This window comes from Budorcas taxicolor, chromosome 8 (genome assembly GCF_023091745.1).
Source record: "Budorcas taxicolor isolate Tak-1 chromosome 8, Takin1.1, whole genome shotgun sequence".
In the NCBI taxonomy this organism is placed as follows: domain Eukaryota; kingdom Metazoa; phylum Chordata; class Mammalia; order Artiodactyla; family Bovidae; genus Budorcas; species Budorcas taxicolor.
In genome coordinates this window covers 83,937,674-83,962,001 of record NC_068917.1, presented here as the reverse complement: position 1 = coordinate 83,962,001, position 24,328 = coordinate 83,937,674, and the positions used below count along the sequence as shown (strand labels likewise).

General features: G+C 40.0%; 1 protein-coding gene across 1 annotated transcript in view; it reads right to left on the bottom strand.

The window, feature by feature from the left end:
• Window positions 1–24,328, bottom strand: part of AOPEP (aminopeptidase O (putative)) — a 415,716-nt gene that overhangs the window by 331,305 nt on the left and 60,083 nt on the right. Inside the window, exon 2 of the mRNA XM_052644727.1 lies at window positions 11,253–12,159. Coding sequence (XP_052500687.1) covers window positions 11,253–12,028 — 776 coding nt within the window. The 5' untranslated portion in view covers window positions 12,029–12,159. The remainder of the gene's footprint in view (window positions 1–11,252; window positions 12,160–24,328) is intronic.

The following is a 24,328-nucleotide window of genomic DNA, read 5'->3' as shown; positions in this document are numbered from 1 at the left end:
CCGTCCCTGGGATTCTCTGGGCAAGGACACTGGAATGGGTTGCCATTTCCTTCTCCAATGCATGAAAGTGAAAAGTGAAAGTGAAGACACTCAGTTGTGTCCGACTCTTAGCGACCCCATGGACTGTAGCCTTCCAGGCTCCTCCATCCATGGGATTGGGTTGCCATTGCCTTCTCCCAGTCATTGCTAGAGACACAAAAATAAGCAGAAAGAGGAGAGGAAATTGTGTGTGTGTGTGTGTGTGTGTGTGTGTGTGTGTGTGTGAATCTTTCAGTGTCCAGGCAAGAATACTAAAGTGGATAGATTCCCGACCCAGGGATCAAACCTAGGTCTCCTGCTTTGCAGGCAGATTCTTTACCATCTAAGCCACCAGAGAAGCCCAGGACAATGTTTATTGCTTGCTAACTCCTGCTCTCAAGTGTTCCATCAATGCCCTGCATTGGCCAAACCTGACAGGAAGTCAGAAAACAAGGGAGCCTGGGAAATGAGGTTCCTCGTCATCAGGAGAAGATAATAAGAGCAGAAAATGGACCTTAGAGCAAACAGGTAGTCTACCTTCTAGAAGTGTATATGCCATGATTCAGTTCAGTTCAGTCACTCAGTCATGTCTGACTCTTTGCGACCCCAAGAATTACAGCACACCAGGCCTCCCTGTCCATCACCAACTCACATCCATCACTCAGACTCACGTCCATCGAGTCAGTGATGCAATCCAGCCATCTCATCCTCTGTCGTCCCCTTCTCCTCCTGCCCCCAATCCCTCCCAGCATCAGAGTCTTTTCCAAGGAGTCAACTTTTCGCATCAGGTGGCCAAAGTACTGGAGTTTCAGCTTCAGCATCATTCCCTCCAAAGAAATCCCAGGGCTGATCTCCTTCAGAATGGACTGGTTGGATCTCCTTGCAGTCCAAGAGACTCTCAAGAGTCTTCTCCAACACCACAGTTCAAAAGCATCAATTCTTCACTGCTCAGCTTTCTTCACAGTCCAACTCTCACATCCATACATGACCACTGGAAAAACCATAGCCTTGACTAGACGGACCTTGTTGGAAAAGTAATGTCTCTGCTTTTGAATATGCTATCTAGGTTGGTCATAACTTTTCTTCCAAGGAGTAAGTGTCTTTTAATTTCATGGCTGCAGTCACCATCTGCAGTGATTTTGGAGCCCCCCAAAATAAAGTGTGACACTGTTTCCACTGTTTCCCCATCTATTTGCCATGAAGTGATGGGATCAGATGCTATGATCTTCATTTTCTGAATGTTGAGCTTTAAGCCCTGATTACTCACAGATTCGATATGAGGCAGAGAAAGAAGACTAGACATTCAGAAGACTAGTCCTGGCTGGGTTCAGTTCAGTTCAGTTCATTTCAGTCACTCAGTCGTGTCCGACTCTTTGCTGGCTGGGTTACCAGCTCATTAAATGGCTATGGAAAAATCCCTGACCTCTCTGAGTCACATGCAAAATGGGGATAGGGGGCAGGTATGTGACTTCAGTTGTCTGTTCTGGACCAAAAACCCATGGTTGTGTCCCAGAATCACAGATCCAAGAACAAAGGCAAATTTTCATGGAAGGCCCAGGGTCTCCCATCGATTTCATGGAGTACTGAGCTCCCACCCTGCTGCTCTTGGATCCCTGGTTAATTGACTGAGCCTGAGTTAACTTCAGGCAGTTAAGGACCTAATGATGAAGTCCCCCTAAAACTACCTCCTCCTAGCTGGGGCTGCTGGCTGTGGGTGCCTGGTGGGGGACGCTGTAGCAGCTCAAATAGCTCAGGTAGGTGGGGTCAAGTCATGCCTAGTTCTGAAAATTCCACCTGTTTTTTTCCCCAAAAAAGTCCATCATAGAGAAGGATCCCAAGAAGATAAGGATCGTCAGTGGAAACAGTATGTTGCCCCTGGCCGAATGGCAGGCATAACTCTCCCTCTGACAGTGACGGACACTGAGAATCAAGGCTTCCTTTCTTACTAAAGCAGAACGGACCCCACGATGTCTGTCAGCTCATGAGCTCTTGGAATCCACTTCCAATCTAAGCAGACTTGTGGAGATAAACTATTTGTGATGCTCACAGGGAAGTGGGAGACCCTTGTCTACAAATCGCCTAAGACTTTCTCTGGGGAGAGGAAGGGGGAACTGACCCCATATTGTGGTTTTAAGTCTTAGGGTTCTTCGGGAAAGGATCTGTGCTTCAGCTGTGCTCTCTTGTTCTTACACTCAGCACCTCACTTCCCTGGGTGACTCTGGTGCTACAGCTCTTCCCTTGTCTGCATGCGGAGCAAATTCTCCCCAAAAGACTGGCTTGCCAGGATGTGTGCTTTTCTTCTCCCTGTAAGTTTGGGCTGGAGGCTCTGCTGGCATATTGTTATGAATTCCACCTGTGCCCTTAGGTATGCGGTCCCTAAGCCTTCCTCCACAGCCTCCATACCACTTTCCAGAAGAAACTATCAGATTTGAGATGAGGTCACATGTGAAGGGGCTTCCCAGGTGGCGCCAGTGGTAAAGAATATGCCTGCCAATGCAGGAGACATAAGAGACGCAGGTTCGATCCCTAGGTTGGGAAGATCCCATGGAGGAGGGCATGGCAACTCACTCCAGTATTCTTGCCTGAAGAATCCCACGGACAGAGGAGCTTGGGGGCTACAGTCACAAAGAGTCGGACATGACTGAAGCGGCTTAGCGTGCACACGTGCACATGTGAGAAAACAGTGCAGAGGACGGATCAGAAAGACTCTGCAATTCACTGCAGAAGGAGAAGAAAGGGAGGGCCTCCCTGAGGCAGCCAGCTCTCAAGGTGGACCCCAGTGACTCCTGCCCCAGGTATTCACACCCCTGTGGAGGCCCCTCCCACACTGTATCGGGGTGGCCAGTGTGACCCAAGTCACTACAACGAAAAGCCCGCACACCCCAACTAGAGAAAACTGGCATGCAGCCACGAAGACCTAGTGCGGCAAAAAGAAACAGAAATAAATTTAAAAAATAAACAGGAAAACAATCCTAGGCAAGATTTCTTGAAAATGTACATTCTCTCCACGCTCCCAGTCTACTTCCTTCTTGGTCTTTTCTTTTTCTCAGCTCACTCTTCCCTCCCCAACACATCCATGCCAAGTGCCAGTGACTTTATAACAGATGGCTTTTTGAGCGTTCACAAGCTGATATGCCTATGCATGTCGCACATCAAGGTGCAGATGTCCAAAGCAATCTAAAGTCAAGTAACTACATTTTAAGAGGGATGAAAGCTTTAACCCCCATGTAGAAGTCTAGCGGTGGAATTTTGGGCATCTGACAGGAAGTAGAGAATGGGTGGACAGGAGGTCTTCATGGAGTCTGGAAATCATACTCAGTGATGACTTGTCACACACACACATTCCCCACCCTCCCTCTTCCCTACCCATTGTGTCCCAGGAGGGGATGAAAATCTACGTGCATTTATAAACATGCTCTGCAGTTATCTGGATGTGTGATCACTGAAATATATGCAGCTGTGTTTATTCAACACGCACAGCCTTGCACCTTGGCCATGTTGCTAAAATGCTTATGGGATAGATGTTTAGGCACAGGCCTGCAATTCTCTGATGTTTATAAACATCATTATTTCCCAACTGAACAATTCCTTCCAACGTGAAAAGGAAAACTCTCCTACCAGGGCTCATCCCACATGCCCTGGGATACCCATCCACATGGAAGACCCCTTGAGGAGCTCAGATTAACTGCACAGGAGTTGCGGGAATGGGAGAAAGCAACTGAAAATGAAAAAGAAAACAGGGTAAGATAGAGGGTGACAGCCAGGCCATGGCTTGTTGCCATTAAAGAACTAAACTAAGAACCTGTCAGAATAACAATTATTTCAGTTACATGTTTGTGTATTCTCAGAGCAGTCAAATGAAGATGAGATACACTATGCTGCTGGTCTGAATGTGTCTGTCCAAATTCATATGTTGAAATCTTAATGTCCAAAGTGTTGGTATTAGGAGGTGGCGTCGTTGGGAGGTGCTCAGGTCATGAGGGTGGAGCCCTCATGAATGAGATTGATGTCTTTATAAAAGAGGCTAGACAGAGCTTCCTGGCCCCTTCTACCAGGTAAGGCCACAGCCAGAAGTTGTCAGTCTGCAACACAAAAGAGGGCCTTCACCAGGACCTGACCACGCTGGCACCCTAATCTCAGACTTTTAGCCTGCAGAACTGTGATAAATTAAGTTCTGTTGTTTATAAACCATTCTCTCTGCAGTATTTTGTTATAGCAGCCCAAATGGAAATAGACTCTGATGTCAACGAAATATATTTGCTTATCTTTTTTGAGGGGAAGCCATCTTTACAACTTGTAGGGAATAGGCTCAACCCATATATTTTCTTCATTTTTTCTTTTTGCAGTTGGAGTGAAAAGGGTTATTTTTAGTTTAAAAATACTGCTTTCCATAAAAATCACCCATTTTCAGAGACTTGGTTATCACAGATGAACAATTGGGGAGAGGGTGGCTTCAACAGACAGTAGGAGGTGATGAGCCTGCTATCACTGTGGGTGTGGCTTGATATGATGTTTTCCCGCACTGAGGCACTGATCTGGTCACTGGAGGCCAGGAGGCCACAGATATGACAGGTTGGTGGTTCAGATTCTGTCATATTTCAGATTTTCAAATATTTCATATTTCAGAATATTTCGGATTCTTTGTAACTTCCCAGTTACAAAGTCTTCAGGACTCCTCTGATTCCTTTTCTTCTGTTCTCCTTCCTGTACCTGACCTTTTTTTATGCCTCCATGTTCTTGCTAAACCTAAGTTACAGTTTCTGTTGTAGGTAAGCAACCCTCTTGCTTTCTGTGACATAAAAACCAAGAGCCAGACTACTAAAACATGAAGTGTCAACCAGAACTGCCCCCTCACCTCTCTCTCATCTCTACACACACACACACACACACACACACACACACACACTCTCTCTCTCTCACACACACACACACATCCCTTCTCTATTATCATTCTTCTTCACGGTGTGATCACCAAAACCAGGACTCACCAATCATAATGAACATATATGACAAGTCCAACGAGAATACTGCTTTGACTTGCATAGATTCTGGTATAGTCAAAATGGACTGGACTAAAAGTGGCTTTGAGTCAGTAACTCACCTCTTCTTCAACAGAGATGTTTTGGGTGCAAAACTAGCAAGCTGTTTGTAAAGGCAAAGACAGTGCTTCTCATCTGGAAGCCCCTTATGAGTATAGGATTTTATGTATGGAAAACATTTGGAGATCATCTCATGGAATTTTCTCATTTTACACATGAGGAAATTAAGCTCCAGAGATGTAAAATGACTTCTCTGAAGTCACACAGCTAGTTGGCAGCCCACCTTTTGAGTACTCAGGTCTCTTGGCTCTCACCTTCTAGATTCTTTTCAATTCTCCACACTTTTGGTTATAGGTCATTTTTATTTGTTATTTTCTGTTGATGTTTGGTTATTCATGTCTTGTTGTTGTTTTCTGGTTGTTGTTGTAGTTATACAATGATATTATTGAATTAATGTGTATTTCCCCTTCAGTTTTCATGCCTTTTATATTGGTTTCTTGAAGCAAATAGGGGAGAAAAAAAGGTATTAATTATAGAAATGTTCATTTTAGACCTGAAATTGCTTCTAAAATATCTTCTGTTCACTCTTTTAATTTTAAAACTTTATAGTGAGATAAAAAAAAATGAAACTATTTTATTGTATGTGTGTGTGAGAGGGGCATGTGTTAACATCTGATTTTGATGTTAAACTAAAAATATTCCAAAGGTCTACATCTTCTTTGGTCCAATACCTGAACAATAAATATAATTCTAAAAAATAATTCTCTCCTTAGTATTTTGCCAACATCATTCTGGCTTTATCTAAAACAAAGCAACATCATAGTGATTCAGAAAATTTTTAATTTTAATATCACTTTAAATTATAATGTATTTTCCTGCTGCAGCTGCTAAGTCGCTTCAGTCGTGTCCGACTCTGTGCGACCCCATAGACGGCAGCCCACCAGGCTCCCTGTCCCTGGGATTCTCCAGGCAAGAACACTGGAGTGGGTTGCCATTTCCTTCTCCAATGCATGAAAGTGAAAAGTGAAAGTGAATTTTCCTAGTCAGATATTTTTAACAATGACCAAATAATTGTTGCTTCTAAAATAAATTTTCTATACTTAACTGGATTTCCCCTCCATTCAACTCATTCAGTGATGTCATCAGCTTAAGCAAGACCTCCTAGACCACTTGGCTGGTTCCACAACTATCACAGTGATCCAAAGGGGAAAAGGAATGAGTTACCAGAAAGAATGCTTTGATTTTAAATAACATTTTATTCACTGAAATGAAAAAAATGCAGGAAACACATAAACTTTGGATAAAGGTTTCCATTTTTCAAAGATTTTTTTTCCTAATGTATGCTGAGGCTCTAGAATCAAAAAGATATTGTCTTCTTCTTATCTAGCTTAGCAAGAATAATGGCTCCATTTCGCATCTAAATATTTTTAAAGGGCACACATACTCATACACTACACAAAAGTAAGTACTTTTTCCAAGAAGCATGTATCATATTGTTATGTATATGTCTGTTTTATCAGTCATTTTTAAAGGTCATTTAAAATCTAGTATCTGAATGATAGAGGCAAGAAAGAGCAAGTAGATTCAAGAGAAGCCAGAACTCCACAATGGTTGAAAGAAAGTAGGAAAATGTGGTTTTTATATTTCCAGCTATTTCATCTTAGAATTAGAATAACAATGAGGGAGAGTAAGTTATTGACAATGATTGAAAAGAAATACTCTTTTACAGCGGCAAATATATTTTCAGTTCCCATCTAGAAAACATTGTTACTTGATAAAAAATGGGGTGACAGCTCTTAGGAAAGGGGAATTTCAGGGTGGAAAGAGGATTATTCTTTCAAATTTCAAATTTATTTTTGATGACATTTTTAAATCAGTTTTAGATTTATTTTTAAATATTTATTTATTTTTGGCTGCTTCAGATCTTAGTTGCAGCTTCTGAGATGTTTTGTTGGGGGTGTGCTGGCTTAGTTGTCCCATGGCATGTGGGATCTTAGTTCCCTGAGCATCCCCTGCATTGGAAGGCAGACTCTAAACTACTGGAGCATCAGGAAGTCCCTGGATTTGTTTTTAAAAGTACAAAGATAAAACATAGGCTTCCCATACTTTCCATATTCAGTTTTCCCTACAACTTACATTAGTATATTTGTCACAGTTGACACATTATTATTAACTAAAGTTCAGATTTTACTCAGATTTCCTTAGTTCTCTCTTTAAAAAAAATCCTTTATACACCTTTTCTATTCTAGAATACTACATTAATTTTAATTATCATGTCTCTTTAGGCTTCTATTGATTGTGACAGTTTCTGAAGACTTTATTTATGTTGGCTTTGAGAGTTTTGAGGAGTACTGGTCAGGTATTTTGTTAAAAGTCTGATTTATCTGATATTTTCTCTTGGTTAGATAGGGGCTATGGGTTTTGAGGAGGAAGATCAAAGATGGTATTTTTGTCACATACTATCAACATGACTCATCAGTGTTGATGTCAGCTTTGATCTCCTTGCTGAGGTCATGTTTGTCAGGTTTCACTAATGAAAATTTACTTTCTCCTCCTTTCCATACTGGAAGGAAGTCATTATGAATAGTCCTCACTTAAGGAGGGAGGAATTATGCTCTACCTTCTTGAGGGCAGAGTTTCTATATAACTTGGTCTTCTGTACCATGGATTTGGCCATTCTCCCCATTTGCTTATTTAAGTTAATCACTTTTTTATATTAGTATGGACTCATGAATATTTATTTTAAACTTTGGGTTATCATCTAAAACTATTTTACTTTGTTGCTCAGTTTTGGTCACTAGGAGTTCTTTCAGATGAGTCCTTGGACTTTAATACACTCATGCAATTCCAGGTTCTTATTGCTGTTGTTAGAGCATTTCCTTATTTTCTGGCACAATAGATGCTACAGCTTCATCTTGTATGTTTCCTTCTCTAGCCCCAGCCATTTCTCCAAGAACTCTGGTTCCTTCACTGGAGCATGATATTAGAAACCAAGATCTGGGCACTAGGGAGTACTCACTGCTTCTAAACCCACTCAGCTGAGAAACAAGGAAATACATGTGTGTATGCTAACACTTGCAAACACCTCATATCTATAATTATTTCTATATGCAACCATCTGTATCTGCATTATGCTAAATGTGAGTTCATAGTGATGTCTCCCATTCTAATCTATTTCCACATGAATCATTCTATCCTCTTCCCCTTGCTCATCTGTAATCTCCCACTTCAACAGTGAGAAACCTGGCTCCCATCATCTGCATCCATTTACTAAATTACTCAATTCCAGTATACATGTAGAGTGGTACCAGAATTGTTAACCTGTATTCCCATGGGAAACAACTCTATCAACTATAGTGCAGTAATTATGTACAGTTCCTTTTGCTTTCAGACTTACAGATTCAACTCATTTCTAAAGTTACTTAGGTCAGCACATTTTCCCCTCTACTCTCTTCAATGAGATTGTTTCATACATTTTTAACATAGCTAGATTGTTCCATCACATTTTATAATTTCCTCCTGGGATCCTCTGACCTCCTAAGTGATTATTTATTTACATATTATCAAACAAAATAACAAATTTTATTCTCAACAAACCAGTCAATCCTAAAGGAAATCAACCCTGAATATGCATGGAAGAACTGATGCTGAAGCTCCAATACTTTGGCCACCTGATGTGAGGAGCTGCCTCCTTGGAAAAGACTCTGATACTCCGAAAGATTGAAGGCAGGAAGAAAAGGGCACAATAGAGGATGAAGTGGTTAGATGGCATTACCAATTCAATGGACATGAGTTTGAACAAACTCCAGGAGATAGTGAAGGACAGGGAAGCCTGGCATGCTGCAGTCCATGGGGTCATAGAGTCCAAAATGACTAAGCCATTGAAAGTTCTCAACAAGGTGTGGAATGAGAGTGGGAAGGGGAAAAGCCACTGCTGGAACTTCAAAGGACAGGTACAAGGTTAGAGTTTTTCTTAAATTTCTGTCTAGTATCTGCTTAAAAATGGAAAATTTTTGAAAGCTAATATAATTCATTTTTTTAAAATGTATTGAAATCTTTGCTTACAATAAGGGACATGGTAAAAATCAAAAGTAAGAAACACAACTCCTTTACACAATTAAGACATGGATTTTTCTAGGATCTTTCAGTAACTTTATGAAATATTCCTACTTGTAAAATGGGAATAAAAAGTTTCTCATCCAGACTAAAAATTTATAGTAGGCATGTTGATAGTATTCTGCTATTCAATGGTAAAAATTTAACCACTACTTTAATTTGAAACCCTGGTGATTACTAACAAGAAATTATTTCTGTCTAGCAACCTGGAATCCTTGGGCATTTTAAGTCCTTACAGTATCCAAACAGTTACGAGTATATACCTAGATTTATTCTTAAACATGTGGGAGAATTTAGTGACCGTTCATGGAAGATTCATTGTGACTGTAATAAAATTCCCCCAAAAAAAGAAAAAAGAAGGGAGGAAAAATCTTTTAAGGTTTAAAAAACAAATTTATTATCTCTGTAAGACTCCATAAATGTAATTTATTTACTAACATATAATTACAGACTTCCAAGGATACAGTTTAAACTTTTGCTGGATCATGTATTTATTGAATATTCAGAAAAGGAGGCATCAAGAGTAAATTCAAGTCAACCTTTCAGGAGCAAAATGTGCCCAAGGACCTTTTGAGAGTTTCTTTAAGGAAACCAGCATTTATCAACAACTCATTCCTACTCAACACTTCATATGTAATGTAATTCACTAGTCTCTGTAGCAAACACTGAGAAGAAAGTTATGTTTGAGACCATGAATGAGTATTTCTTCCAAATACTGTTAATAGTTTCTTCTTCCCTGTTACTCTAATTCAAAAATGAAATATCTGGCAGTATGAAAACTAGAATTTCCTAGTTAAATATTCAGAGACAGTATATTGTTAAATCTTATTAAAAGCTCATCTTTAATAATTTCCAAAAAATATAAAGATATAATAAGAACATCTATTTCTTTCCTTCACAGACTTCCAAGAATATTCAGTAAGTTATTCTATAAACAAATCACTATGCTTTTCTCCTGATGTAAATTTGCACTACCCTTCACTATCCCAAAGGCTGCCTCAGACTCTAGCAGAAATAAGACAGGAAGTGAACTCATTTTGAGCAGGGAGGGAGACCAGAGCAGGAGGTAAGACTGGAGGCAAGGAGCAGGATAATGAGAGCTCAAACTCAAGGTGATGCTTTAAAATATATAATCTGAAAGGTTTTTTTGAGGGGGGTGAGTTAGGGGAGAGATGTAAGCAATTTATCTAGACTACTGCCTTCATTAAGGGAGTCCTCTGCTATAAAGACAAGCTAACAGAGAGGAATGTTCTTTCAACTAATCCCTGCAATAATTACTGTATTGATTCACAGTACCTTAGCACAAATAAATAGGTAAAATAATGAGGAATCAATAAAGTTTGACTTGAAAATTCTCAAATTCTAAAAACCCTAAACTGCTGGAGGAAGAGAAGAAATGCCTATATACTCCCCCGAACACTGATGTTTCATCAATTCTTCCTCTCCACACAAAAAATCAGGAGTCCCCTTGGTGTCAAATACCCAGAATCACAGCCAAAGAAACAAGTGTCAACTCAGCAGGACTGACTGTCACACTCCTCAGAAACAGATCTTCCCAGTGCTTTGAGGGTTCACATTATATAATAACTGACAAAGTCCACGGAGGCATAGCTGCCAAGAGATGGATACAGTAAGAAAGTCACAAAGCAGAGCTGTATTTATTTGGAAGTACTTTGCCAGGATTCACACCAACCCAACACAGCAGCTATTTATTCCCTTGGGGGAATATGAAGGAACTTTGGAAAGTATTTGCTCAAAAACACATATTGTTTCCATCTACAGTACTGGAAGTTGCTAGCAGAGATCTCAACAGAGAGCTAGGCTTGAGATTTAACCATTAAATCTGGCTTTCAGTCTCCTAACTCAGAATACAGGGGCTTAATAATCTTTTTCATCTTCAGGGAAGTAATCCTATTAAGAGTTCAGCATGCCTGGGAGTTTACCTGTTTCCCTGAGGGTCGAAGGATTTAAGGTTAGATGGGTAATGCCACAGAATAAAGAGGAGCATCTTTGCAAAGGTTCATCTCCCAGTGTGTAAGATTAAAGACCAGGGAACTGCGGAGTACCCAGATAACCTACCTGCCACTCTGGTCTGAGGTCCATGTAACTGATCGCCCCTGGGGTTTGGTTCTGTATCGTATCCTTATGGCATGAGGAAAGTCAGTAGCTGTCTGAGCCCCTGTCTTCCTGATCTGTAAGCTCCAAGTGTCAGTGTCAAATAGGAGTTCCCCACAGCCAGGAGCCTGGCTGCAGAGAGCATAATAGTCTAACTGCTCCCTCCAACGATCTGCAGGCAGAGCCACGAGTTCATGTACAATCTGATTCCTGAGCTTGGGAGACCTTGTAAATTTTTCAATACCTGGCACAGCAGCAACATCCACCTCCTCAACCTTTAACACAGATAAATCACAGCAGTCCAACACTAGCAAAAACTCCTCACTCCCATGATTCCCTGTGTCACAGCAGTACTTTGAGCTAGAAATCCCAGAAGCCTGTTCCTGGTTGTCATGGTTACCATCTTTACCAGAAGTATCTTTTTCACCTTTACCACAGATTACAAAATCATTATATCCTATTTTAGATGAGAAGGTCTTTGTATTTGTCACAGGAATCTGGCAGGGTTCAGGCATCCTAAATTTGCAGGCTTCGTTTGACTCTGATAGGCAGGCTACCTCGGTGGAACTACTCCGTTTCTTGAATCTGTTTCCAGACTCGAAGAAAAGCACTATGGTGCCTTCAATGATTTGACTTGCAAAATCCACATCTAAATCCAGTACATAGTGTTTCACAAGTATGTGGCTGGTGTTGGCCATGAGAGGCAGGTCATCTCGAGAGGGATCCAGCTTTACGTCCATGGTAGTACTGTTCCAGAACTTCGGGAAAATCTCAGAAGGGGCTTCCTATCAGTCCCAGTCTTCGAGTCATAAATGGCTGCTTTCCAAAAAACACCTGATGTCACAAATTGGGCTTCCACAGCTTTCAGTCCCTGGTAAAGAAGAAAAACACAATTAGACAAAATCCCAAGTAAGGTCCTTTGCTCCTGCAACTGCTGCTTCTGCAAGTTGATTACCTCCTTAAATACTTCCACAGTGTAGTAGAAGCTCATGGCTACAAGGCAGACTAATCTTTTTGACTGACGTCAAACTACATTATGGATTTCTAAAAATATTTCAGTTATCAGTGGAATAAAAGAGGCCTCCACAAAACCAGAAGAATCATGTTCCTAACTATTGTAGAAGTCCTTGCCTTGGAAAAGAACAATTGTTGGGCAAAAATATAACTGAGCATCACTGTACCTCGTGTTTTAAAAGATATTACATGTATTAAATGTGTTTTTAATTTTGTGCGTCAGATGAAAAGTGATTGTTTTTTTACTGTGATTCTAAGTAACAGATGTGAATGAAGGCTAAATGGCCTCATACGTTTTATTCTTTGAGAATAATAATTTAATACATACAATGTAACTCCAGGGATTAATGTACTTTTCACATTAGGACTATTCTCATATCAGCACTTCCAGTAAATTACAGGAAAATGAGCCAATTTACCAGGAGTGCATTCGAAGTATTCCTTTGAGATTGTTCACAGAGATTTTTCAAATTTATAGTTAAATACTCAAGGTATATCATTACATCTTAATAGCTGAAAACCCATTAACATTCTGGATAATAGCCTTCTTGTGGCAAACAAAAAGGTCTTCTCATTGGGAAAAAAAAAGCATGCAAATACCTATAAAAGGAAGGAGAGAAATTAAAATGTAGAAACAGATGTTGTAATAAAATACCCAAGTTCTTCGTAAAAGTTCTGAATCAAAATGTAGTCTTATTTTATAACAGCAATCCAACTAAAAGAAAAATTATTTGAAATTATTTCAGTCCCTGTTGTGTACCTAATTTCTTTCAACATATTTTTTTAACCAAGAAATGAAAAAAAAAAAAAAAAAGGCAGAGGAAAGGAAATGAAAACTCTGACAAAGCAGATTTATTTAAAATCACTTTTGTATTTCTAAATACCAGGAGGTATTCTTTCATCAACTACAAAACAACATTACTTGTTTGACTTTTCAAGCAAAATTGAGCCCTCCCTTTTTATCGTTTACGTCCTCCTCACTTTCCTTCTAACTTTATCTGGCAATCTCCTAGATTCTTATTTCCTTTCCTTCTAAAATCTTATTCCAACAATTAAACCTATTGAATTTTCATTTTCTACCTCCCTACAGGCTAGTTCCTCATCAAAATCTCACCTAGCCTTAAAAGGATCTGGCTTCCAGCAGACTTGTACAGTCTGGTTTTCCTTGTCACGGAGACCACACTCCCTTCAAATCCTTGTCCTCTAGTCAAAGGGCACACTCAGGACTTCTCTGGTGGCCCAGTGGTTAAGATTCCAAGCTTCCACTGCAGGGGCCTCCAGTTCGGTCCTTGGTCAGGTAACTAAGATTCCACAGGACTCAACGGTGTGGCCAAAAAAAAAAAAAAAAAAGGCCTGCTCAATCCACTGCTCCCTAAAGATGACCTGACACCTTACCTCCATGCTTTTTGGACTACTATGTCATACCTGGAGTGCTCCTGGCTCCCACCTTCCATATCCACCTGCCAAATTCGATTCTCCCTCCACATAGTTAAAGTGCAATTGCCTCCTGAAACCCTTCCTGCTCCCTTCTCTTTCTCCTTCCCCTGCACCAAACTGTGAGTGTTAATATACACTTTGACTTTTAGAATGATAAGAACTGAGAGTAATCAGGATGTAAAAGAATAGTCTGAGATCACTTTATGGAGAAGCTGGCATGCACTTTGGGCTTCCCAGGTGCTGCTAGTGGTAAAGAACCTGTAGGTGCTGCTAGTGGTAAAGAACCCGTCTGCAATGCAGGAGCTGGAGAAGAAACAGTTTGATCCCTGGAGGAGGGTTTGGAAGATCCCCTGGAGGAGGGCATGGCAACCCACTCCAGTATTCTTGCCTGGAGAATCCCATGGACAGAGGAGCCTGGCAGGCTACAGTCCATAGGGTCACACAGAGTCAGACACGACTGAAGCGACTTAGCACACACGCACGGCACACACTTTAGTCCTAGAATAGTCAATGGGCAAAGGAAATAAGCTAGGGTATTTCCCTTTCGGTGTGAGAACCGAAATTGTCATATTATTTATGATAAACTTCAGTAAAGCTACTGGCTATATTTATGTAATTGGAAACAATAGATTGTTAAAACTTGACCCTGCTGGATTTTGGAGTTGCTATAATGTACTATTTTGTTGACTGGGCTATTAAAACATTGTTTTTTAATTAAAAAATACCTGGACACACATAAGGAAAACTCTGAATCAACTAAGAAAAGGGTTAACTTGGTGGCTGTCTAAACTATGAAATTTGAAAAATACATTAGCATTTGTAATAATATAGATAAAACCATTTATTATCTAACCTTAATAGGTTCCTAATGTGAAAATTAATATAATTTAACAACAAAATATGTTGTGTAGAGTGGTTTTCACCACTTTTGTCCCTGGTGGCTATCCCTAGGCTACCTTAGAGCCTTGCCCATCCAGGACTGTTAACGTCATTTTATCTGTCAACCTAACTGGAAATCTTTTGGTCTTCTTTATGAGATTTTTTTTAAATTGAAGTGTATTTGATTAAAAATATTATATATAAGCTAGAGGTGTATAACACAATGACACAATTTCTAGACGTTATACTCCATTTATAGTTATTATAAAATATTGGCTATATTCCTTATATTGTACAATATATCCTTGCAGATTATTTTATACAAAATAGTTTGTACCTCTTACTCCTTTACCCTTATGTGCCCCTTCCCCTTCCCTCTCCCCACCTTTAAGCACCAATTTGTTCTCTATATCAATGAGTCTGCTTTTTTTGTTGTTATATTTACTAGCTTGTTGATTTTTTCAGATTCTACATATAAGTGATCTCTCACAGTATTTGTCTTTCTCTGTCTGACATTGCACCTAGAATTATACCCTCAAAGTTCATCCATGTTGCTACAAATGGCAAAATTTTCATTCTTTTGTATTGCTTCATAGTACTCCATTGTGTACACATATATACACATTTTCTCCCATTCAGTAGACTGTCTTTTCATATAGATAGATAGATATAGATATATACATACACACACACCACATCTATTCGTCTGTTGATGGACATTTACATGGCTTCCATATCTTGGCAAGTGTAAGCAATGTTAATAAGAACACTGAGGTGCATGTATCTTTTCAAATAAGAGTTGTCTTTTTGGATATATACCCAGAAGTGGAATTGCTATGGTTCTATTTTCAGAATTTTGAGAAACTTACATATAGTTTTCCACAGTGGCTACAATTTATACTCCCACCAACACTGTGCAAGAGTTTCCTTTTCTTCACATTCCAGCCAATGCTATTTGTGTTCTTTTTGATGACAGCCATTCTGTTAGGTGTGAGGTGGTCTTTCACTGTGGTTGATTTCATTTCCCTGATGATGATGAGTGATGTTAAGCATCTTCTCTTATAATCATGTTGCTTGCTTTTTATGTTGAACCATATGAACTGTTTATATATTTTGAATATTAATGCTTTATTGGTCACATCATTTGCAAAAATTTTCTCCCATTCAGTAGGTTGTCTTTTCATTTTGTTGATGGCTTACTTTGCTATTTAAAAGATTTTAAGTTAAATTAGGTCCCATATATTTATTTTTGCTTTTATTTCCTTTGTTTGGGAGATAGAGCCAAAAAAATATTGCCATGATTTATGTCAAAGGGTGTTCTGCCATGTTATTTCTTCTAGCAGTTTTATGATTTTAGGTCTTACATTTAGGTCTTTAATCCATTTTATTTTTTTGAATAGTGTTAGAGAAGGTTCTAATTTTATTCTTTAACATGTAAATGTCCAGTTTTCCCAGCACAATTTATTGAAGAGACTGTCTTTTCTCCCTTGCATATTCTTGCCTCTTTTGTCATTGACTAATTGAATATAAATGCATTGCTTTAGTTCTGGGCCTTCTATCCTGTTTCATTGGTCTATATTTTGCTTTTGGGCCAATACCACTGTTTTGATTACTGTAGCTTTGTAGTATAGTCTGAAGTCAGAGAGTATGGTTCCTCCATCTCTGTTCTTCTTTCTCAAGATTGCTTTGGCTTTTGGGGATCTTTTGTGTTACCATACAAATGTAAAAATTTTTTGCTCTGTGAAAAATACCATTGGTATTTTGATGAGGATTGCATTAAACCTGTAGATTGCCTTGGATAGTATGTCATTTTAACAATATTGATTCTTCCAATCCACAAACATCTGCTTGTGTCATCTTCAATTTCTTTCAGCATAGTATTTTCTAGGAATAGTACCATGTAACCTGCAAAGAGTGACAGTTTACATTTTTTCAATTTGTTGATGTGGTGTATTACACTGATTGGTTTGTGGATATTGAAAAATCCTTGCATCCTTGGGGTAAATCCCATTTGATCAGGGTGTATGATCCTTTTAAAGTATTGCTGGATTTGGTTTGCAAATATTTTGCTGAGGATCTCTGCATCTATGTTCCTCAGTGATATCAGTCTGTTGCTAAGTCGCTTCAGTCGTGTCCGACTCTGTGCGACCCCATAGACAGCAGCCCACCAGGCTCCCCTGTCCCTGGGATTCTCCAGGCAAGAACACTGGAGTGGGTTGCCATTTTCTTCTCCAATGCATGAAAGTGAAAAGTGAAAGTGAAACCGCTCAGCCCTGTCCGACTCCTAGCGACCCCACGGACTGCAGGCTTCCAGGCTCCTCCGTCCATGGGATTGTAATTATCTTTTTTTGTGTGTGCATGCTTAGTCACTCAGTTCTATATGACTCTTTTGAGATCCCATGGACTATAGTCTGCCAGGCTCCTCTCTCCACGGAATTTCTCAGGCAAGAGAATACTAGAACGGGATCTTCCTGACCCAGGGATTGAAAGCATGTCTTCTGTGACTCCTGCATTGCAGGTGGATTCCTTACCTGGTAATTCAGCTGGTAAAGAATCTGCCTGCAATGCAGGAGACTCCAATTCGATTCCTGGGTTGGGAAGATCTGCTGGAGAAGGGATAGGCTACCCACTCCAGTATTCTTAGGCTTCCCTGGTGGCTCAGATGGTAAAGAATCCACCTGCAATGCAGGGGACCTAGGTTCAATCCCTGGGTTGAGAAGATACCTGGAGAAGGGAATGGCTACCCACTCCAATATTCTAGCCTGGAGAATTCCATGGACAGAGGAGCCTGGTAGGCTATAGTCAATGGAGTCACGAGAGTCAGACATGACTGAGAGACTTTCACTTTCACTTTTCCTTACCTGCTAAGTATTTGGGTGTGTGATATCTTTATCTGGTATCAAGGCAATGCTGGTTTCACAGGATGAGTTTGGAAGTGTTCTTTCCTCCACAATATTTTGAGAAGGATAGGTGTTAACTCCTCTCTAAATATTTGGTAGAATTCACCTGTGAAGCCATTTGGTCCTAGATTTTTCTTTGTCAGAAGTTTTAAAATTTCTTATTCAATTTCATTACTGGGAATTAGTTGATTCAAATTTTCTGTTTCTTCTGGTTCAGTCTGAGGAGACTGTATATTTCTAAGAATTGGTCCATTTCTTCCAGTTTATCCAGGTTATTGGCAAAGAGAAGGTCACAGTAGTCTCATGATCTTTTATATTTCTCTGGTGTCAGTTGTAACTTCTTTTTCATTTCTGGCTTTATTAATTTGGGCCCTCTCTTTTTCTTGATGGGTCTAGTTTATCAATTTTGTTTATCTTTTCAAAGAACTAGCTTCTAGTTTCATTGATCTTTTCAATTGTTTTAGCTTCTATTTTGTTTATTTCTGCTCTCATCTTCATTTCTTTCCTTCACTACCTTTGGGTTTTATTTGTTCTTCTTTCCCTAGTTCCTTTTACGGTTAGGGTTTTATTTTGCTTTGTTTTTTCTATAAGTTATGATATAGTTTTTCCCAGGTTCATTGAGATATAATTCATCTACATTTTATTTTTTCCTTTCTTTTTTCTTTCCTGAAGTATAACTGATCTACAATGTCGTGTTACCTTGTACAACACAGCAGAGTGATTCAACACACACACTTTTATATTCTTTTCTTTATGGTTTACCATAGGATATTGAACATATTTCTTCTGAACTATATTGAATATAGTGCTATACAGTAGGTCTTTGTTGTTCATCCATTCTATATATAAAAGTCTACATCTGTTATAAGGATAGGTTGCTTATTTGAGATTTTACATTTCCTGAGGTAAGCTTGTATCATTGTACAATGCCCTCTGAGAACTGTTTTTGTTATGTCCTATAGGTTTTGGATAGTCATGTCTTCATTCTCATTTGTCTCTAGGTTATTCTTTTTTAAATTTCCTTTTATTTCTTCAATGAGCCACTGGTTGTTCAGCAACATATATATAAAATTGTTTTAAGTTGCTGATCTCTTAAGTTCAAATGCATTTTAATAACCCAACATTTGTATTCTTCTCCCCTCATGATCACTATTTTTGATTATCATTGTGCTTAGTTGCTCAACTGTGTCTGACTCTTTATGACCATATGAACTGTAGCCCACCAGGCTCCTCTGTCGAGCGGATTCTCAAGACAAGAACACTGGAATGAATAGCCATTCCCTTCTCCAGTGGATCTTCCCAATCCAGGGATCAAATCCAGGTCACCTGCATCGCAGCCAGATTCTTTACCATTTAAGCCATCAGGAAAGCCCATTTTTTATATCATATTTTAAATCTAATTGTTTTGTGCTTCCTTAACTGCTTACTGTAGATATAGATGATTTTACTAGTTTTGTCTTTTAACTTTCCTAGTAGCTTTGTGTGTGGATGATTTCCTACCTTTATAGTATGTTTGCCTTTATTGATGAGTTTTTCATTTTGTAATTTTACTTGTTTCTAGTTGTGGCCTTTTTTTCTCATCTAGAGAAGTTCCTTTAACATTTGTTGTAAAGCTGATTTGGTGGTGCTGAATCCTTTTAGAAGATGCTTGCCTGTAAATGTTTTGATTTCTCCATAAAATCTGAATGAGAGTCTTGCTGGGCAGAGTATTCTTGGTTGTAGGTTTTTCCCTTTCATCACTTTAAATATATCCTGTCATTCTCTTCTGGCCTGCAGCATTTCTACAGCTGACAGCCTTATGGAAGTTCCCTTGTGTATTATTTGTTGCTTTTCACTTGCTACTTTAAATATTCTCTACTCTTAAATTTTGTCATTTTAGTTACAATGTGTCTTAGTGTGTTTCCCTTTGGGTTACTCCTATATGGAACTCTCTCAGCTTCCTGATGGCTGTTCCCCTTCAGCTGTTATGTATTCAAATATGTTCTCAGCCTTTTTCCTTCTGAAACCCCTATAATACAAATATTAGCGCACTTGATCTCAGAGGTCTCTTTAACTATCTTCATTTCTTCTTTTTCTTTTATCTGCTCAATATCAGAGATTTCCTCTACTCTGTCTTCCATCTTGCTGATCCCACCCTGTGTATCATTTAGTCTACTGTTGACTCCTTCTAGTATATATTTTCATTTCACTTATTGTATTCTTTATCCCTGTTTGGTTGTTCTTTATATTTCTCTTTGTTAAACACTTCTAACTTCTCACTTTGCAAATCCATTCTTCTTTCAAATTCTTTGATCATACTTGTGATGATTACTTTGAACTCTTTCTTGGTTAGATTACCAATCTGGAGACTTCACTAAGTTTTTCTTGAGTTTTATCTTATGCCTTTGTCTGGAATATGTTTCTCTAATGCCTCATTTTACCTAAGTTGCTGTCTATATTTTTACTTATAAGGTTAATTATGTTTCTTGACCCCAAAACAAGTGGCCTTCTGTAGGAGCAGTCCTGTGTCCCAGTAGTGCATCCTCCTCTCATCATCCAAGCTGTATGTTCTAGGGGTTGCCCCATGAGGGCTGTGTGGGTCCTTCTGTTGTGGTAGGCTATGTAGGCGGTCTGGTAGTCTTTGTTGGCCCTAATCCACTTGGTTGCCAGGTCCTGTGCTTGTGTGGAGGCTTCTGGCAGATGGTTGGCTGGGCATGGTCACAAAATGACTGACTGCAGAACCCCAGGGGACTCTGGAGATAGTGCAGAGTCAGGATTCAGAAGATTCCAGGGCTGTTGATTCCCTACTGATGGATGAAGCCAGGTCCTAGGATTAGTGTTGGACTGTTGGCTCATAGAGCTGGGTCCTGGAGTCTGCCTACATGGCCCAGGGATTCCAGAGCTGGTGTCAGATCACTGGTGAGGAACGGCTAGTTCTTGACACAGTGGGTATGGTGTCTGGGATGTTCCAAAGCTTGTGTTTATGTGCCAATAAGCAGGGACAGGACCCAGCTGGTTTCAGGGCAGAGTCTGGCCTGCTCTAGGCAGGCTGGGTCCACAGGCTGTGAGATCATAGTTTTCTTGTATCTGGTGATTTGTATCTGGTGGGTGGAGCTGGGTCCTGGCCTCTGGTGGGCAGGACAATGCCTAGAGGCACATCCAGAGGTGGCTGTGGGCTCAGGAAGTCTTCAGGAAGTCCATCTGCTGAGAAGTGGGCCTGTATTCCAAACCAGTTCATTGCTTCACCTGAGATGTTCCAGCATAGGTGCCTACAAACTGTTGGGTGGAGCCAGGCCTTGTAGCTAATGAGCTAAAGGAAGGGTTCCACAATGTTGCCTACCAGCACCAGTATCCACACAGTAGCAGCTCCCCAGTATGAGTGCCACCAATGTCTATGTCCCCAGGGTCAGCTGCAGCTACCCTTGCCTCTCTGAGAGACCTCCAAAGACATGGGTACATCTGGTCCAGGCTTCTATCAAATTACTGCTTTTCCACTGGGTCTGACAGCATATGAGATTTTGTGCAGTAAATACTTTAAGAGTGAAGTCTGTTTCCCACTAGTCCTTTGGGACTCCTGAAATTAAGTCCCACTGGTCCTCAATGCCAAATGCTCTGGAGGCTTGCCTTCCTGGTGCAGGAACCCCAAACTGGAGAGCCCAATGTGGGTCTCAGAATACTCACTCCTGTGGAAGATCCTCTTCACTCAATTTATTCTCCAGTTTGTGGTTATAGGAGTTGATTACATGATGACTCTGCTCCTCCTACCCATCTCATTGTGGGTCCTTCTTTATATCTTAAGTTATAGAAGATCTTCTCTGATAGGGTCTGATCTTTTCCAGTGATGACTGTAATCTTGGTGTGGTCATGAGAGGAAGTGAGCTCAGGGTCTTTCTACTCCATCATCTTGGCCCCCATCTGTAAACATCTTTCAGTGGATTCTTAAGTATACTCCATAGACAGGCAATTCTGAACCTTTCCTTCTTTTAAGTTTCCAAATCCATGCCTGATGACTCATTCTCGATTGATTAATTTGTTCCCCTACCTAACTGTGATGATTTTGAATCCCTGAAACTCCATTATACCTCAAGGATTTCCAGTTCTCTATAATTAGTGCCCTCTTCCTGATTCAGAGGAAATATACTGCCTTCTCTAAATTCAGAGAAAACATAATAATCCCTTTGCACTAAAGCCAGTTCTTTGCCCCTGCATTCTAGCTTTTGGAGCCTGAGAGAGAGAAATAAACAGAACTCTTCTTGCCAATCCAAATTCTGAACATACTGAGAAATAAGATAGGGTATGGCAAAGGGAGACCAAAATATCACATTATTGATGAAAACTAAACTGAACGATATGACTTGGTGTGGAAGTCAAAGGTACCTAAAAACCAAATCCTCAAGTTAGATTGGTCACAGGCAATGATGGATCAGGTCAAAGCTCCCAAGAGAGCAGGTATCCTCAACAGGTAAGACTCAGGGCTTGGAGACATAAGAAAAACAGTCCTCTGTAGTCAGGGCTGCTGCCCAAAAGCAAAAGGGAGGAACTGGGCTGAGCAGAGCATACCTAGTTTCTTCTTTCAAAATTTACCAGAATAAGTGACTCCACCTACCTTAAAGGAGAAGTAAAATGACCAGGAATGTTACAGTGATTAAGCTCCCTCCACAAGAAAGGAAACTTCAGAAATGGAAAATAAGTATTTTTCCCAACACTATCCTGTTTCACTAATTTGGAATGTTGTTCCATTTGACATTTTTCTCTTGCCAATGTTTGTCCCTCTCCATGCCTCCATCATGATAATCACGATGGTGTCATCACTCACCTAGAGCCAGACACCATGGAATGTGAAGTCAAGTGGGCCTTAGAAAGCATCACTATGAACAAAGCTAGTGGAGGTGATGGAATTCCAGTGGAGCTATTTCAAATCCTGAAAGATGATGCTGTGAAAGTGCTGCACTCAATATGCAAGCAAATTTGGAAAACTCAGCAGTGGCCACAGGACTGGAAAAGGTCAGTTTTCATTCCAATCCCAAAGAAAGGCAATGCCAAAGAATGCTCAAAGTATCGCACAATTGCACTCATCTCACATGCTAGTAAAGTAATGCTTAAAATTCTCCAAGCCAGGCCTCAGCAATATGTGAACCATGAACTTCCAGATGTTTAAGCTGATCTTAGAAAAGGGAGAGGAACCAGAGATCAAATTGCCAACATCTGCTGGATCACTGAAAAAGCAAGAGAGTTTTTAAAAAACATCTATTTCTGCTTTATTGACTATGCCAAAGCCTTTGACTATGTGGATCACAATAAACTGTGGAAAATTCTGAAAGAGATGGGAATACCAGACCACCTTGACCTGCCTCCTGAGAAACCTATATGCAGGTCAGGAAGCAACAGTTAGAACTGGACATGGAACAACAGACTGCTTCCAAATAGGAAAAGGAGTGCGTCAAGGCTGTATATTGTCACCCTGCTTATTTAACTTCTATGCAGAGTACATCATGAGAGACGCTGGGCTGGAAGAAGCACAAGCTGGAATCAAGATTGCTGGGAGAAATATCAATAACCCCAGATATGCAGATGACACCACCCTTATGGCAGAAAGTGAAGAGGAACTCAAAAGCCTCTTGATGAAAGTGAAAGAGGAGAGTGAAAAAGCTGGCTTAAAGTTCAACATTCAGAAAACGAAGATCATGGCATCTGGTCCCATCACTTCATGGGAAATAGATGGGGAAACAGTGGAAACAGTGTCAGACTTTATTTTTGGGGGCTCCAAAATCACTGCAGATGGTGACTGCAGCCATGAAATTAAAAGATGCTTACTCCTTGGAAGGAAAGTTATGACCAATCTAGATAGCATATTCAAAAGCAGAGAGATTACTTTTCCAACAAAGGTCTGTTTAGTGAAGGCTATGGTTTTTCCAGTGGTCATGTATGGATGTGAGAGTTGGACTGTGAAGAAAGCTGAGCGCCAAAGAATTGAGGCATTTGAACTGCAGTGTTGGAGAAGACTCTTGAGAGTCCCTTGGACTGCAAGGAGATCCAACCAGTCCATCCTAAAAGAGATCAGTCCTGGGTGTTCATTGGAAGGACTGATGCTGAAGCTGAAACTCCAATACTTTGGCCACCTCATGTGAAGAGTTGACTCATTAGAAAAGACCCTGATGCTGGGAGGGATTGGGGGCAGGAAGAGAAGGAGATGACAGAGGATGAGATGGCTGGATGGCATCAGCAACTGGATGGACATGAGTTTGGGTGAACTCTGGGAGTTGGTGATATACAGGGAGGCCTGGCGTGCTGCAATTCTTGGGGTCACAAAGAGTTGGACACTATTGAGTGACTGAACTGATGCCTCCATCCTATTACCAATTTTTCAAACACCTCCAAGGCCACCATTTTTTAAAACAAAGCAATGCAACATACACATATATCAAAGCATTATGTTATACACCTTAAAGTAGTATAATGTTATGTGTCAATTAAATCTCAATGAAACTGGAAAGAAAATAAGCAAGCAAAAACCACATCTGGTCCTGCTGTCCATTTTAACTAGTCTACTTCATGGAATTCTCAAGCTGAAAAATTCCTTAAGGTCTCTTCTAACACTCTAGTTTTACAAATGAAGACAATGACGTCCAGAGAGTAAAGCAATTTGCCCAAGGTCAATTTCTGATTCTTTTTCACTTGCTGATACTTTTTCTTGAAATTCTCATCCTCCAGCTCTCATGACCATTTCCTTTACATTGTACAAGTCATAAATCAAATGCTAAGATTCTCTTCCATACCCCCACTCTACCTTTTTAAAAAACTTATTTTCTCTCAGTTTTGTGGACTAGAATC